The 17,749-nt window shown below is 46.1% G+C and overlaps 1 protein-coding gene across 4 annotated transcripts in view; it reads left to right on the top strand.

The window, feature by feature from the left end:
• The window catches only part of PLCE1 (phospholipase C epsilon 1), a 377,706-nt gene that overhangs the window by 265,696 nt on the left and 94,261 nt on the right, over positions 1–17,749 (top strand). For all 4 annotated transcript variants that reach the window (XM_027528501.1, XM_027528499.1, XM_027528500.1 and 1 more), the window contains 2 exons: positions 9,237–9,382; positions 15,966–16,224. In XM_027528501.1, coding sequence (XP_027384302.1) covers positions 9,237–9,382; positions 15,966–16,224 — 405 coding nt within the window. The remainder of the gene's footprint in view (positions 1–9,236; positions 9,383–15,965; positions 16,225–17,749) is intronic.

Genomic DNA, 17,749 nt, shown 5'->3' with positions numbered 1-17,749 from the left:
GAGTTAGGAACTGAGACTTAGAGACTCCTCTCCCTGGATGTCTGTGCTCTGCTTCCTGGAACTCAGATAGCGGTACCAATAGTGGTTATAGAAGCGGCAGGTGGCCGCAGTACTCCACTTCTGTTGAGCCCTTAACTACACACTGAGCACCACGTTGAGGTCCTAGGTATAGTCTCCAGGTTCATCCTGATGACAATTTTATGGGGTAAATATTGTTATTCCCCTTTCCTGGAAAAGAAATGGAATCTCCGAGAGGGTAGATTGCTTGCCTCGGGGACCCGCACAGAGTGACAGTGGGGCTGGGAGGTGAAGACAGGTCCACTCCGAGGCCCATGCTCCTCACCACTGAGCCATCCCATCTCCTGCCGGCTCCAAGTTCTGAGTTTCAAATGGGTCAGAGCTCCAGCCCCAGGTGCTGTCACAGAGGTGGTGACTTAGGGTACTGGACGGGTACTACAGAAGTGATGCTTCCTGACTCGAGGCTCAGGGGCCCAGAAAGGGACACTGAATCCCAGGGAAAGCTCTCAACTAAAGTGCATTTGAGAACGCAGATTTCTGATCTGCAGATCTGGAGAGTCTGGTTTCTAGGTCTGAGTGGGGCCTTGTAATCTGTATTTGAATAAACACCCTAAAGATTCTGATGCAGATGTGCCATGTTGTGAAGAGTGCTGCCTAGGCAGGGATGTGTGTGTGTGTGTGTGTGTATATGTGTGTGTGTGTGTGTGTGTGTGTGTGTTACCTGCATGTGGATGCCAATTGCCCTAGTTCAAGGGTTGTTCTAATAAAGCTCTGTAGAGGGTGGATAAAGATATGCACCACACACAATCCACTTCAGAGGAGCTTTTCTAGACAGACTTCGTGGCCTTCTTTAGACTTTACCATTTGAGCCTGGACTTTGCAGTGAAGGTGACCAGATACCCACTACAAAGGATCATCTTTCTACAAAAACTTCTGCTCAGGATATTCAAAAAAAGTTTTTGGCAGGAAGTCATCGGTCCCCCTTTTCTGGACCTGGGAACAGCAGTAGGAAGTGTTTAGGCCTTTTCCCAAATATAATCTCTGACCATTTGAAGGCTGAGAATCCTCTCTGCCCACGGCCTCCTGGGACTCTGAGTGGCCTGCCTGCCGGTCAGGGGCACCGAACATCCCCACACTGGGGATGTGGGAAAGATGGTCTCTGCCCTGGAGGTCTGGGTGGGGGTGCGGGGGGAGACAGAAGAGATCCATGTGAAAGAGTCAGGCACACAAATATAACAAAAATAAGCCAGAGGCAAACGTGTGCTGCTGTGAGAATCCAAGTGCAGACGTGACACTGGACTCAAGGTCCAACATCCAGTGAAAGGGAAGCCGGAGGAGGCTGTGTGTGAGGCGCTAGGTGAGCCGTCAGAACGGCCTTCCCAGGGAGGTCACACGCATTCACACGTGACTGCCCTCGAGCATCTGGAGTGGGCTGTGCTGCTGGTGAGCACAGCAGCCCCCAAGTCAGCCTTTTGGGGAACACAGTGCTGACAGCGCAAGGGGTCTGGGGCACCACCTAGCACAGAGCGCGTGGACCCTGCCCACGTGGGAAGTCAGGCGAGCCTCCCCAAGGTAGTGAGGCTTTCATCAGGTTCCTGAACACAGCCCTGCCGCTGACTTTAGGGGAGTCGGGATGAAATACAAAGAAAGGCCCCAGACCCCAGCCTGTGGCCTGCCCACCTCGCCTTCCACCCCGGCTCGTAAGCCTGTAGCATGTGGACACCTCAGGCCCAGTGTAAGCTCTGTCCATATACTACCTGCTCTTGGCCAGCCTTCAGGCCTACTGTTGTGACTGACCCTCAGGAGGACTGATCCAAATATCAGTCCCTTGCCATCCTAGAAGTGGGGTGCTTAAACAGGGGATTGGGAATACTGGTCTACAGGGGTGAGTGATCTGGTGGTGGGCTGACACGTTCCCTCTGGCCCACAGGCTTCTTATTCTATTGGAGGGAAGGCGAGACACAGCTGAATGAGGACCAACCTGGGCCTCTATAGCTTGGGGCATGGGCAGGGTGCCTGGCTACAGGCCTAAGCATGGTTCTGCCTAGAGGATGAGTCAATGATAGCTAAAGCAGAGGTGGAGGGATGGGAACAGGGTACCTTCCCATAGGAGGAACAACCAGTGCAAGCTCCCTAAGATGGGAAAAGCTTGGTTCACCTCCCCAGGAGCACCTCCCCAAGCACCTTGGGGAGAGCCAAGGTGAGACTGGAGAACAGACTGGGGCCTCCAGGGCCAGGGTAAGGACTCAGCTTTACAAAGGACATAGGCAAGGCGTGGTGGGCCAGGGAAAGGTCACGTTGAATGGAGCAAGAACATTCCTCTCAAACTGAGCTTATATGATGCCAGTAAGGTGTTTGATGTGGGGAGAGAGAGCAAGTTGATCAGTCTGTGGGCCTCAGAATACTGAGAAAGGCCTGAGAAGGAAGGAAAATAAAACAGTTATAGAGGAGCTGTAGCCATGTAGAAAGGGGTCAGGATTGTCAGGGTAAGCACAGAGCCTCTGGGAGGAACACTGAAGAACAGGGCTAGGGGCCAGGTTCTCTCTCTCTGCTGTGCTGACCATTGCAGTGAGGCAAAATAATCTGCCACATATAACACCTTTCTGCTCTAGGACTGTTCCCTGTGTTTGAGTCATAGTACTGTACACATGCGATTTTTTTGTGGTTTTCTGTGTGGTTTCCTGAAAGTCTTTATGGATTGGAAACACATTCCTTCGTCCACTTAGTAAATATGGCCATGTTTATGCTATGGTCTACATTTTACAGTCATCACTGAATCCTTGTTTTCTTTTTGCGTCATTTTATTTATTTATTTATTTATTTTGGTTTGGTTAGCCAGTAGTTTTTTTTTTTTTTTTAATTTTATTTTATTTTTAAACTTTACAATATTGTATTAGTTTTGCCAAATATCGAAATGAATCCGCCACAGGTATACCCACGTTCCCCATCCTGAACCCTCCTCCCTCCTCCCTCCCCTCCCCTCCCTCTGGGTCATCCCAGTGCACCAGCCCCAAGCATCCAGTACCGTGCATCGAACCTGGACTGGCGACTCGTTTCATACATGATATTATACATGCTTCAGTGCTATTCTCCCAAATCTCCCCACCCTCTCCCTCTCCCACAGAGTCCATTTTTGCGTCATTTTAGAATTTGCTTTTTTTAGAATTAGTGGTGGCACTCTTGCTAGTTAATGCTTCTGAAATTATTAATACATTGCTGCTAAGTCACTTCAGTCGTGTCCAACTCTGTGCGACCCCATGGACGGCAGTCCACCAGGCTCCGCCCACCCTGGGATTCTCCAGGCAAGAACACTGGAGTGGGTTGCCATTTCCTTCTCCAATGCATGAAAGTGAAAAGTGAAAGTGAAGTCGCTCGGTCGTGTCCGACTCCTAGCGACCCCATGGACTACAGCCTACCAGGCTCCTCCGTCCATGGGATTTTCCAGGCACAAGTACTGGAGTGGGGTGCCATTGCCTTCTCCGATTAATACATTAGGCCACAGTAAGAATTGTTCCCGAAGTCTGTGGGCAGATGTTATGTGTGTGTGTGCGTGTGTTTATGATAGCAATGCTCACATAATCTCAATAACCAAGCCCTAGGGACTCACACTTGGAGGTGGAACAGCTGGTTTAAATTAGGTCTCCATGTGAAATACGGTATCACTATTTTTTTCCTAGCATTGTGGGAAAGTATATGGAAAATAATTTGACTGATAGGAAATAAATCTGGATGTGTGGTCAGGACTGAGGCACAAACCACATGATGGTCAGTGCCTGCTCTGTGAAGCAGGTCTCTCCAGGGGAAGATGTGGTAACCCTTTCAGGTCACAGCACTGAGAAGTCGCTGTGTGGTACCAAAATAGCCTGAAAGAACAGTGACTTTGCAGAAACACTGATTCTCCATCCATTTCAACAGGAAAGGAGCTAAAGCCATAGAAAAATACAGCCAGAGTCCTCAAGAATTAATGCATTAGGTGTCTTTGAAGAACAACTTTAAATGTTTAAGTATTTCATCTTTATTTTAAGGAGATGGATTTGAATGTCTAGCTCAAAGAGTCAATGACGTTGTGATTCTGAGTGTTTTCTGATGACTTCTTTTGGCAGGATTGTTGTTGTTGCTGTTCAGTCACTCAGTCGTGTCCTGTCTAACTCTTTTTGACCTCATGGTCTGCATCACGCCAGGGTTCCCTGACCTTCACTATTGCCCGGAGTTTGTGCAAACTCACAACCCTTGAGTTGATGATGTCATCCAACCATCTCATCCTCTGTCACCCTCTTCTCTTCCTGGCTGCAATCTTTCCCAGCATCAGGGTCTTTGAGTCAGCTCTTTGCATCAGGTGGACAGGGCTTATCAAAAGCTGATCACATCAACAGAAGAATTGATTGAAAACTTTACAATACTCAGTCTCTATTGGCAATATAATGTCTTGGTCTAGACAGCCAGAGTTCCACAAAAGTGACTGGTAACTGGGTAAGTAGGGAAAGGGGCAAGGCCGAGAAGCAGTGAGCCAGGGATTGCTCACAGCTGCAGGAGAGGGGTTGGCTCTGGGAATCCCAGAGGTCTCCTGTGCTCCCAGAGGAGTCCCAGGAGACCAAATGAAAGGTTATCTCTTTCCCAAGAGGCTCTTAATTCTTTTCAGGATGGTCTGGACTCTGGCTCATCCTAGGGGTCTGATTCCAGATCTGTTCCCTGACATCTCACGAGAGCTCAGCTAAATCTGAGCAGGTGGAGAGTGATGGTGCCTGCTGAGAGCCTATTGGGCTGGAGCTGGGCTCCGGGCTGGCAGGTGGCCCATCACTTTCTGCTTCAGCCAATTTCAGAAAAGAAGAGACAGATTATTACTGCAGTGCTCCTGACTGGTACCAGATTATAACCCTGTGCTAGCATGGAAACTCTCTGTTGCTGTTTCCTACTTGTTTCTGTACAGGGAAAGGAAAGATGTATTTAGAACTGATCTCTTCTGTTTGTTTGGTTTTTTTTTTCTTCATTTTTTAATTCATGTTTTGATATTCTTCTTGGTACCTTCTCCTTTGATTCCATCTCTGTCTTCAAGTGTGCATCTCTTATTGAGTGCTTAGAAGGACCTACCAGTGCCAAGTTTACCAAAACTAACTTCCCTTCATCAGGGGAAAGAGCACCAGCCTGGGAGTCCTAGTTTTGACATCCATAAGAATTGTGACGTTGGCAAGTCAATTTCTCCCATGAGCCTTGGATTCTTGATCTGGAAGAAAGAAGTTGGGCTGCCCTCTGAGGTTGCTGCCAGCACTAAATGCCATTCATTCCTCTCATTTTATTTGGAGGAAAGAAGGCAGAGAAGTGTTCCCTTAGACCTTGAAATTTTCCCCCTGTAACCTTCTCTGTTCGGGCTGCACTCTCACTCAAGTCAGAGAAGTGAGTTGCTCCCCAGGTTTCGGCACTGTTGCTGAACCAAGTAAAATTAGTGGACCGTGGCAGGGGTGGGGGTGGGGGATCAAGGTTAAGACCAAGGCTTTGATCTACTATCAACTGAACTTATCAGCCCAGACCTTAACCAAGATGGAGAAAGTAACTCAAGTGAACATTAGTGTCAGAGCGCCAAAGCATAGGTAGCAGCAAAATAATCTTAGAGATTAAGCAAAGGATTTTGAGGCTGCATACCATACAGGGGGGACTTTGATAGCAGATTATTATTAAGTGTTCTACTCCACTTGCTCTGGTCATAGCAAATACCTTCTTCCAACAACACAAGAGAAGACTCTACACATGGACATCACCATCAATACCAAAATCAGATTGATTATATTCTTTGCAGCCGAAGATGGAGAAGCTCTATACAGTCAGCAAAAACAAGACCAGGAGTTGACTGTGGCTCAGACAATGAACTCCTTATTGCCAAATTCAGACTTAAATTGAAGACAGTAGGGAAAACCACAAGACCATTCAGGTATGACCTAAATCAAATCCCTTATGATTATACAGGAAAAGTGACAAATATATTCAAGGGATTATATCTGATAGACAGATTGCCTGAAGAACTGTGGACAGAGGTTCGTGACATTGTACAGGAGGCAGTGATCAAGATCATCCCCAAGAAAAAGAAATGCAAAAAGGCAAAGTCGTTGTCTGAGGAGGCCTTACAAATAGCTGAGAAGAGAAGAGAAGTTATGAGGCAAAGGAGAAAAGGAAAGATATACCCATTTGAATGCAGAGTTCCCGAGAACAGCAAGGAGCGATAAGAAAGCCTACCTCAGTGATCAATGCAAAGAAATAGAGGAAAACAATAGGATGGGAAAGACTAGAGATCTCTTCAAGAAAATTAGAGATACCTAAGGGAACATTTCATGCAAAGATGGGCTCAATAAAGGACAGAAATTGTATGGACCTAACAGAAGCATAAGATATTAAGAAGAGGTGGCAAGAATACACAGAAGAACTATACAAAAAAGGTCTTCATGACCCAGATAACCACAATGGTGTGATCACTCACCTAGAGCCAGACCTCCTGGAGTGCAAAGTCAAGTGGGCCTTAGGAAGCATCACTACAAACAAAGCAAGTGGAGGTGATGGAATTCCAGTTGAACTATTTCAAATCCTAAAAGGTGATGCTGTGAAAGTGCTACACTCAATATGCCAGCAAATTTGGGTAACTCAACAGTGGCCAAAGGACTAGAAAAGGTCAGTTTTCATTCCAATCCCAAAGAAAGGCAATGCCAAAGAATGTTCGAACTATTGCACAATTGCACTCATCTCACACACTAGCAAAATAATACCCCAAATTCTCCAAGCCAGGCTTCAACAGTCTGTAAACCATGAACTTCCAGATGTTCAAGCTGGATTTAGAAAAGGCAGAGGAACCAGAGACCAGATTGCCAACATCCGTTGGATCATCGAAAAAGCAGGAGAGTTCCAGAAAAGCATCTACTTCTGCTTTATTGATTGCACCAAAGCATTTGACCATTTGGATCACAATAAACTGTGGAAAATTCTTAAAGAGATGGGAATGCCAGACCACCTTGCCTGCCTCCTGAGAAATCTGTATGCAGGTCAAGAAGCAACAGTTAGAACCAGACATGGAACAACAGACTGGTTCCAAATCAGGAAAGGAGTACGTCAAGGCTGTATATTGTCACCCTGCTTATTTAACTTATATGCAGAGTACATCATATGAAATGCCGGGCTGGATGAAGCACAAGCTGGAATCAAGATTGCTGGGAGAAATATCAATAACCTCAGATATTCAGATGATACCACCCTTATGGCAGAAAGTGAAGAAGAACTAAAGAGCCTTTTAATGAAAGTGAAAGAGGAGAGTGAAAAAATTGGTTTAAAGCTCAACATTCAGGAAACTAAGATCATGGCATCTGGTCCTATCACTTCATGGGAAATAGATGGGGAAACAGTGGAAACAGTGTCAGACTTTATTTTTTGGGGCTCCAAAATCACTGCAGATGGTGACTGCAGCCATGAAAGTAAAAGACGCTTGTTCCTTGAAAGAAAAGCTGTGACCAACCTAGACAGCATATTAAAAAGCAGAGACTACTTTGCCAACAAAGGTCAGTCTAGTCAAAGCTATGGTTTTTCCAGTAGTCATGTATGGATATGAGAGTTGGACTATAAAGAAAGCTGAGCACCGAAGAATTGATGCTTTTGAACTGTGTTGTTGAAGAAGACTCTTGAGAGTCTCTTGGACTGCAAGGAGATCAAACCAGTTAATCCTAAATGAAATCATTCCTGAATATTCATTGGAAGGATTATGCTGAAGCTGAAACTCCAATACTTTGGCCACCTGATATGAAGAACTGACTCATTGGAAAATATTCTGATGCTGGGAAAGACTGAAGGTGGGAGGAGAAGGGAGGACAGAGGATGAGATGGTTGGATGGCATCACCGACTGGATGGACATGAGTGTGAGTAAGCTCTGGGAGTTGATGATGGACAGGGAAGCCTGGCATGCTGCAGTCCATAGGGTCGCAAAGACTCGGACAGAGCTACTGAACTGAACTGAATTGATACTCCAGTCTGTGTAGTAGAAAGGCAAATCACATTAGACTAAATTTAAGCCTAGAGGAGAACAGTATCTATATTAGGTGTTTAGTGAATAGTTAATAGTGACACTTTGGGGACACATATTTCATTTTTCATGTGTGCGTGCTCAATTGTGTTCAACCCTTTGCTACCCCATAAACTGTAGCCTGCCAGGCTCCTCTCTCAGTGTGATTTTTCAGGCAAGAATACTGGAGTGGGTTGCCATTTCCTCAAGGGATCTTCCCGTAACCTGCATCTCTTGTATCTCCTGCTTGGCTAAGATGGATTCTTTACCTCTGAGCCACCAGGGGCACACACCTCAGTTCAGTTTCAGGCTTTGCCACCTATTGGTTGGGAACTTTGAGCAAGTCTCTTAGGCCCTCTGTCCTTCAGTTTCCTCATCTATAAAATGAGCATAATTATGGTTCCTGACTCTTAGGATTGTTGTGAGAGATACATGAGTTAACATATATGAAGTGCTTAGAACAGTAACATAAGTGCTATGTTGGTTCTATTATTTAGTCATTTGAGGAGCATAATAAATAATGCATTTGTGTAAGAGAGTTCAAAAAGTTTTTTGTGTTTTTTCATTTAATATTATGCATTGTACTCTTTGACAAATGGACTTTTGTTCATGTGCTAAGTGCTTTCTTGCTCCATCAGTCAAATACATTTAAATCCTCATTACCTTTAGGCCTTGTTTTACTATGGTCTCATGGAATGCCTGGAAAATCCCATGGATGGAGGAGCCTGGTGGGCTGCAGTCCATAGGGTCGCTAAGAGTCGGGCACGACTGAGCGACTTCCCTTTCACTTTTCACTTTCATGCATTGGAGAAGGAAATGGCAACCCACTCCAGTGTTCTTGCCTGGAGAATCCCAGGGACAGAGGAGCCTAGTGGGCTGCTGTCTATGGGGTCGCACAGAGTCAGACATGACTGAAGCAATGCAGCAGCAGCAGCAGCAGCATGGAATTTTATAGATGTAAAGGGATTATATGAATTACCTTTCAGCTGCATTTTAAGGTGAAGCGAACAGGGAGGTTAATCCCATTGCAAAGCACTGATGGAGCTGGAGCTTCAATTCAGTCTCTTGGCAGGTCCTTCATTTCCTAATACTAAACTGGCTTAAAAACAACAACATTTTTCTCATGAGAAAGTATGCGTCAAGCTTCCCTGGCCTGGTTTCAGTGGACGCCCCTCTCTGCATCTACAGGTGAGCTCCTGGGTGACGTGGCTGATCCTCGCGGCGGGCTCCATGGAAGAGAAGCGGGAAGTCTTCTCATACTTGGTTCATGTGGCCAAATGCTGCTGGAACATGGGCAACTACAATGCCGTCATGGAGTTCTTGGCTGGCCTCAGGTATGGGCAGTGGAGTATGGTTATCTGGGGTTTCCTTTTAACAGCTGAATGGCACTGAATTAATTGTCCGGGTAACCATATTTGGAGAAGGCAATGGCACCCCACTCTGGTACTCTTGCCTGGAAAATCCCATGGACGGAGGAGCCTGGTAGGCTGTAGTCCATGGGGTCGCGAAGAGTCGGACACGACTGAGCGACTTCATGTTCACTTTTCACTTTCATGCACTGGAGAAGGAAATGGCAACCCACTCCAGTGTTCTTGCCTGGAGAATCCCAGGGACGGGGGAGCCTGGTGACTGCTGTCTATGGGGTCGCACAGAGTTGGACACGACTGAAGCGACTTAGTAACAGCAGGCAATTGGTACTGACTATATGGGGGAAATATATTAACCTGTGTTAGTGCCACAATTCCTGTTCCTCAGAGGTGCTGCAGAATTAAGCAGGCATGATCCTACTCCGCTGTGTCTGCCCTGACCCCATGCTCTTGGGCAGGCTGAGTGTCTGATTGCTTAACTCCGTCAACACCATCACTGACCCCCCTTTCCCCTTCCTGCCATGTGTGCCCCACTGTTACCTGTCTCTTCCCAGATCTGCCTTACAAATTACCCAGCACTGTAAGCTGCCAACCACTGACTGCCCTCACCAATGACAGTGGCTTATGTTGATAATGATATCACTGAATAATGTTCGCTGTCATTTTTATTGAACACTTACTACATGTCAAGCACTGGACTAAGCGTGTTCCATGCATTAAAACTTTCGATTGTCAGAACAATTTTTTGAGGTACATACTATTATTATTTCCACACCGGATGAAAGAAGAAACGTCTAAGATAAGAAGAAATTAAGTCACTCACCCAAGGTCACCTGGTGTGGCCAGGATGTGAATGGAGGCCACCTTGATTTCAGAGCCTGTGCTCTTAACTTCTGGAAAATCCCATGGATGGAGGAGCCTGGTGGGCTGCCGTCTATGGGGTCACACAGAGTCGGACATGACTGAAGCGACTTAGCAGCAGCAGCAGCAGCCCTTAACTTCTATGATATCTTCCTCTTACACCTCCATCAAGCTAATAATAAGATCAGTATTCTATCCTTAAAGCCTCCAGCTGTATTCCCTTTAAGCATCAGTTACCTTGCATGAAATAGCTGCTCCTCACTCTTGTGGTGGCAGTGTGGTATGAGGAAGAAGAGGATAAATGGTGGAGTTAGAATAACAGGGAATCAAATCCTGGCTCCCCTGTGGAACAGCTGTGTGATCTAGTTACTTGACCTCATTAAGCTTCAGTTTCTTCATCTGCAAATGGGGGCAATAATAAAAAGCACCTATCCCTTTGCATAGGATTTAATGAGACAGTGTAAAGTGTTGAGTATGTGCGTCTGGCATGTAGTAAGGCTCAAAAAGAGAACTTGTCATTGCTGCTGTTGTTGTCTAAGATTCATCTTCCCAATGAAGATCTATAAATAGATCTTGCTTCATAACATTTCAAGGTTTTTCTTTGATTCTCCAGGCCTGACATAGGGGTTCAGGATTGGGGGTGGAGAGGAAAATTTTTAGTTGGAAATTTTTTCGTCCTTTTGAACTTTCTCAACTAAGAATAAACTCACATGATCATGTCCTTGGCATTTAAAATGGTCGTACAAATGCACTAAGCATGGCTCAAAAGAAGGAAAAATAGAAAAGTACTGGGTGAAGAAAAGGCTATATGCAGGTGATTTGGTTCTCTTTGTGATAAATTTTCTACAATCTGCACTACTTTTCTTTTTTAATATTATTTATTTGGCTGCACAAGATCTTAGTTGTAGCATGCAGGATCGTTCATTGTGGTGTGCTGGCTTCTCTCTAGTTGCAACATGCAGGCTTAGTTACCTCACAGCATGTGGGATCTTAGTTGCCCAAGCAGGGATCAAACCCACATCCCCTGCATTGGAAGGCAGATTCTTAACTGCTGGACCACCAGGGAAGTCCCTGCATTATTTTTCTTTAAAAAAATAGAGATCATATGCTGATAAAATAGTCCTGTTTTAATGATGCTTGGGCTTCCCTGGTGGCTCAGCAGTAAAGAGTCCACCAGCAATGCAGGAGATACAAGAGATCCCTGGGTGTGGAAGATCCCCCAAAAGAGGAGATGACAACCCACTCGAGTATTCTTGCTGGGAAAATCCCACGGATGGAAGAACCTGGTGGGCTACAGACCCTCTTGTGGGCTAGGGCTGCAAAGAGTCGGACATGACTGAGCAACTAAGCACGAACATACAATGGTGCTTATCCTTCCGTTGACTGGTAAACTGGTGCTGACTGTTGTCTGGGGACCTCGCGTCCTCTCTTCTGGGTGTCACCATCCTCACAGCATGGCAGCTGGCTCCCTCCAAAGTGAACAATCCAAAAGAACAAGGCAGGGACTTCCCTGGTGGTCCAGGGGTTAAGGACCTGCCTGCCAAGGCAGCGGACATGGGTTTGATCCTTGGTCTGGGAACTAAGATCCTACCTGCCAGTGGGCAGCTGAGCCCATGCACCACACCTGTTGAACCCTTGCACTCTGGAGCCTGTGCACCGCAACTACTGAACCCCTGAGCCCAATTACTGAAACCCATTGCCTAGAGCCTGTGCTCTGCAACAAGACAAACCACTGCAGCGAGAAGCCTGCACACCACACCTGGGGAGTAGCCCCACAACTAGAGGAAGCCTGTACACAGCAATAAAGACCCAGTGCTGCCAAAAATGAATAAATAAATAGAAATAAATAAATAGAAACAGCAAGGCAGAAGCTGCGGTGCTTTTTATGTCCTGGCCTCAGGAGTCACACACTGTCCACTTCTGCCGTATTATACTGATCGTGTAGGACCAGCACTGGCTCACTGTGGGTGGGAACCACACCGCAGCAGGAAGTGTGGATCTTTGGAGGCCATCTTGGAGGTTGGCTGCCACGTACCGTATATTAGCGAGTCTCTTGATGCAAAGAATAGCCTCATAATGCCCAATGGAGGCCTTGGGTAAATGTGACTTTTATACTCAACTTAGTTTGAATTCAAAATCCAAGAAGTCCATGTGAAAGTGAAAGTTGCTCAGTCATGTCTGACTCTTTGCAACCCCATGGGCTGTAGTCCATGGAATTCTCCAGGCCAAAATACTGAAGTGGGTAGCCTTTCCCTTTTCCAGGAGATCTTCCCAATGCAGGGATTGAACCCAGGTCTCCTGCATTGCAGGTGAATTCTTTACCAGCTGAGCCACAGAGGAAGTCTATAGAGCCAGGTAATTCTTTCTTAGATGAGAAATAATGTCAAAGCAGCTAAACCTTACCACTGATTCCTGGCCACCCCAAACCCATTGCCACCTAGTTTCACACTCCTATATTTGGCTTAAGGCTGAATTAGTCTTTACAAATAGATGGGTAAAACTACCAGGTTTAATAGTTCGTCAGCCAGAACAGTAGATACAGGAGGTAAGTTACTAGATGTCCTCATGATGGAATGATTGTGGAAGAAGAGCTCACATGTGCACTTTCAAGTTTGAAAGTATTTAGATTACAAGTAATTGAACTGCATCAAGATAACTGAATTTTTTTAATTTTTAAAACAATTAGAGGAGAAGGGGGCACAACCTTATTGTGAAGTGACTGCTTTCCTGTCACCTTTGTACATTTGGCTTCCTCAAACTAAATTCCCAGCTGCTTATAGGAAACGAGTAGAAGTACAAAGATTTACAGGCAGCAATATTTACTCAGTTTTAATGTCAATATAAAATAACCCAAATGTCAAGGACACCTCGATTTTAAAATAATAAAATAAAATAACCCAATGAACAATAATAGAAAAATGAAGGCAATAACATGATGCATCCACACACTGGAGTATTATTTAATCACCAGAAACAATGTTTATAATAATTTTAATATCATAGGACATACAATGTATACATACAATATATAAAACTACCTGGGAACAAAGCTGTCCATACTTAATAACTTCAGCAATATTTATGCAACAAAATGTATAAAATATTTAGACCAGACAGACACAAATAGGATAAGTACTGGAAGGAAATATTCCTACTGTTGTCTGTGGTTGGAAGAGCTGTGAGTGGATTTTCTATATTTTTGGTATTTTCAAGATCATCTACAATGGGCATACCTTTTTAATCGTGGAACACATGTATACCTGTGGCGGATTCATTTTGATATTTGGCAAAACTAATACAATTATGTAAAGTTTAAAAATAAAATAAAATTAGAAAAAAAAAAAAAGAAATAAAGTTTCTTTTTTAAAAGCATCAGTTCTCAGTCTAACAAAACACCATTGCTCTTTACTAAGGTTTGTCTCTTGCCCCACCCACATATCATGACTCCTGAAAAAAAAGGATGATCAGATAATGAGAACCAAGTCTCATTCATGTGTTCACTTCATTTATTTAAACCTCCATTCCATGCCCCCAGATGGATTCTCACCACCTTATAAGGAACTGGTTGTAGGACAAGTCGAACCCAGTGGGGTGAAATCAGGAGACAATTTATTTTTCTGACCTCACTGTCTTTCAAACTTGCCAATTGGCTGTTTTCCCCCCGAACTCTGGACTGTACCGTGGGCCCCCTGTGTCTTTCCCGGTCACTTGTGTAGTTAATAAGCCGTCTCCTTCGCCTATGCCCTTGAGCTCTAGTGACCCCCAGAATCGTATGGCAGTGCCACACGATTGTTGTGGCAGGTTGCCCTCAGTGTGACACCATTTGTATAAAGTCTAAAATGCACAAACAATTGTACAAACTGCTTAGCAGTATCTGCCCAGGTTGAGAAAGTATGAGGAAGTGTCAGGGAAGGAGCGCAATAAAGTTGCAGACGTGGTCCCTGGCGGTGAGGAAGGGAGGGGGGTGTGTCCACCGAGGAGTTCTGGGGCCTCAGCCATATTATGAATGCTTTATTTTTTTAAACTGAGAGGTTGATGTGTGAGTGTGTGTCGTGTTGTACTTTTTGATGTCTTTTGGATGTCTTAGGTATTACCTAATGATTTTTTAATCCAGTCTGATATAAATCAGAGCTTCAAGTTTTCATTTAAAACTTCAAAAAAAGAAGTAAAGGGACTTCCCTGATGGTCCAATGGTTAGCACTCCACACTTCCACTGCTTGGGACATGGGTTCAATCCCTGGTCAGGAAACTGAGATCCTGTATGCCACACTCCTGCTGCTGCGAAGTCACTTCAGTCGTGTCTGACTCTTTGTGACCCCATGGACTGTATCCCGCCAGGCTCCTCTGTCCATGAGATTCTCCAGGCAAGAACACTGGAGTGGATTGTCATGCCCTCCTCCAGGGGATCTTCCCAACCCAGGGATCAAACCTGTGTCTCTGATGTCTCCTGCACTGGCAGGCAGGTTGGTTCTTTACCACTAGCGCCACCTGGGAAGGAAGAAAAAACAAAGAAAAACTTCACCCTTTCCCCAGTTTCACAGCCCTACCAGTCTCAGAAAGCTGCAGTAGGGTGGGAAGATATAATTTATCTTTCTGTCCCTCTGTCTCCAGCTCAGAGTTCCTGCAGAAAACATGGGCAGGATAGGAGAGAAGAAGGGAGGAGGGGTAAAGAGAGCCAGTCTAACTTGACTGGGGCCACTGTGATCTGGCTTTGGTGACCCCACAGAGAGCCATGTGGGGTGTTTTCAGGGTCACTTCCTACTTACCTGCCCTGCTGCTGCTGCTAAGTTGCTTCAGTCGTGTCCAATTCTGTGCGACCCCATAGATGGCAGCCCAGCAGGCTCCCCCATTCCTGGAATTCTCCAGGCAAGAACACTGAAGTGGGTTGCCATTTCCCTCTCCAGTGCATAAAAGTGAAAAGTGAAAGTGAAGTCACTCAGTCCTGTCCCGACTCTTAGCGACCCCACGGACTGCAGCCTACCAGGCTCCTCCGTCCTAACTCTCCCCAATTTCTGTCCGAAAGCAACCCCCTGTACCATCACCTGGAGAGGGGTTGTACACCCCCAGCCTGGCCCACTACTCAGTCCTCCCCCAAAGCATCTAGTTCTGGAAGGCCTACCCTTACAGACTCTTTCCACTAGGGCCCCCTTATTTGGAGGGAAGCCTTTCAAGATAACTCAAGCCCTGCTGCCTCTCAGGGTCCATTCCGGACTCACAGAAAGCCCCAGCAATTTGCCCACCCAGGCTCTAGAGATGCAAAGCACACTCACCAGATCCTTCCCCCTCACTAGCCATCCCGAGGCCCCAGCCAGCCTCTCGTCCTTACACTTTCCCAGGAAGTCACACACCAGACAGTCCACATGATCAACAAGCTGCCAGGACACGGGCCAGCCTCTCCATGAGGTTCCCCGAAGCCCCTGAACTTGGGGAGATCTCCTCCTTCTCACTTACCATGTCCTGACAGCCCTCTGCAAAGAAGTCCCCGCTTGGCTGCTCAGACCCAGGTGACAATTTATTAAAGTAATATTCACATCATTTGGGGAAGTAGGTAGCAATGTGAATCCCAAATAAATATTAAAACAGAAAGAAAACATAAACAGAAATGAATTTCATACAGAATTTAAGCTGTTTACTGTAAACGATATTATTTCCCCTTTGGCCTAAAAACAATGTCCCTGACTTGCCATAGGTCAAGAAAAGTTTTAAAAATGTGGCAGTTTATGGACCAGTCTGATCTGGAGACCATGAGGAGCCTGAAGGATGCCATGGCCCAGCACGAGTCTTCCTGCGAGTACAGGAAGGTGGTGACCCGAGCGCTGCACATCCCCGGCTGCAAGGTGGTTCCCTTCTGCGGGGTGTTTCTGAAGGAGCTCTGTGAGGTGCTGGACGGAGCCTCTGGCCTCATGAAGCTTTGCCCGAGGTACAATTCGCAGGAAGAAACTCTGGAGGTGAGACCTTTTAAAACTCTCATGATCTGAAGAGTCATTGTTGCCTCCTGGCTTGTCACACACTGAAGCCAGAAGAAAGACATCTCTGAGGCCAGGGTTATCCATTGTCACAGTTGCGTTGACTAACAGATCCTTGGGGGCTGCCCTGGTGGCTCAGACGGTAAAGAATCTGCCGGCAATGCAGGAGACCTGGGTTTGATTCCTAGATTGGTAAGATCCCCTGGAGAAGGGAATGGCAACCCACTCCAGTATTGTTGTCTGGAGAATTCCATGGACAGAGGAGCCTGGCAGGCTACAGCCCATGGGGTCACAAAGAGTCGGACATGACTGAGCAGCTGACAGTTTCACTTTCACTAGATCGTGAACATTCCAAAGAAAAGAAGGCCAACTACCACTGTTGGGCTTTATATTAAGTTAGCTTTAATGGGGCAACGTACAAATGGTGTTGTTTTTCTGGGTGTTTTTTCTTAAGGTTGATGGGATTTTCCTCTCTTGCTAGGTGCAAATGGGTGAAGGGGATATAAGAAGTCAGATGAGAGTAGTAACTTTTTGGGGTCAGTGGAAGAAAGACTGAGGGGAAGTCAGTGCTGCCTTCTTTTCCTCCATTCTGGGAATCTGGTGTGTCCTCCAAGGATGCGCTCTGGGCTCCTGATCATGCTGTCCTCAGCCCATTGCTGCTCATTCCCAACCCCCAGCATGGGAAGGACCACATGAGCTTGGACTCAGTGTTGGGCAGTGCAGAGAAGAGGCACTGAGAAACAGAATATACAGACACCTCTCTATATGGTATTTAGAAATGAAAGAAGGGATTGAAAGGTGGGAGACTTTATGGAGAAATTTGAGGAGTCCCATGCCCGGAAGTCCCATACCTAAACTAAAGTCATTCTCACCATGGTGCCGGCACCCACTGTTGACCTTACACATACACACTCTCCCCCTCTCTCCTTCTCTCTCTCTCTTTCTCACCCTCATTCACACCCCTTCTTGGTGACAGTGGGAAGACTCTCCTAAAACTGCAGCCTCTTCCAGGTCCCTTGGGAGCAAAAGAATTACTTGGTATCAGGGAGACTTAGAGCCCCTGACAGGTGCTGGCAGCATTACTGGCTTCTATCTCCCTGGCTTGTGAGAGGGGCATAAAGTGCAAGGAGACACTTCCCCAGTGGTTCAGCGGTAAAGAATCTGCCTGCAGTGCAGGAGACGCAAGTTCAGTCCCTGGGTTGGGAAGATCCCCTGGAGGAGGAAGTAACTACCCACTCCAATGTTATTGCCTGAAAAAATCCCATGAACAGAGGAGCCTGGCAGGCTACAGCCCATGGGTCAAAAAGAGTCAGACACGACTTAGCGACTAAATAGCCAAAAAAAAGTGAAAGAAATGAAGGGGAAAGCTTAAAGCAAGCCTCCCAAACTGTCCCCGCACTGGCTGCCTCACATCTCAGAAGTAGGGAACTCCATATCTCATGGCCTAGCCATCCCTCTGACCTCTGATGGGAGATACTTCCCTGGTTACAAATACAGACAATAAGAG

The sequence above is a fragment of the Bos indicus x Bos taurus genome, chromosome 26, assembly GCF_003369695.1.
Source record: "Bos indicus x Bos taurus breed Angus x Brahman F1 hybrid chromosome 26, Bos_hybrid_MaternalHap_v2.0, whole genome shotgun sequence".
Taxonomy (NCBI): Eukaryota; Metazoa; Chordata; class Mammalia; order Artiodactyla; family Bovidae; genus Bos; species Bos indicus x Bos taurus.
The sequence above is the reverse complement of the archived record's forward strand: the minus strand, read 5'-3'. Positions and strand labels throughout refer to the sequence as shown.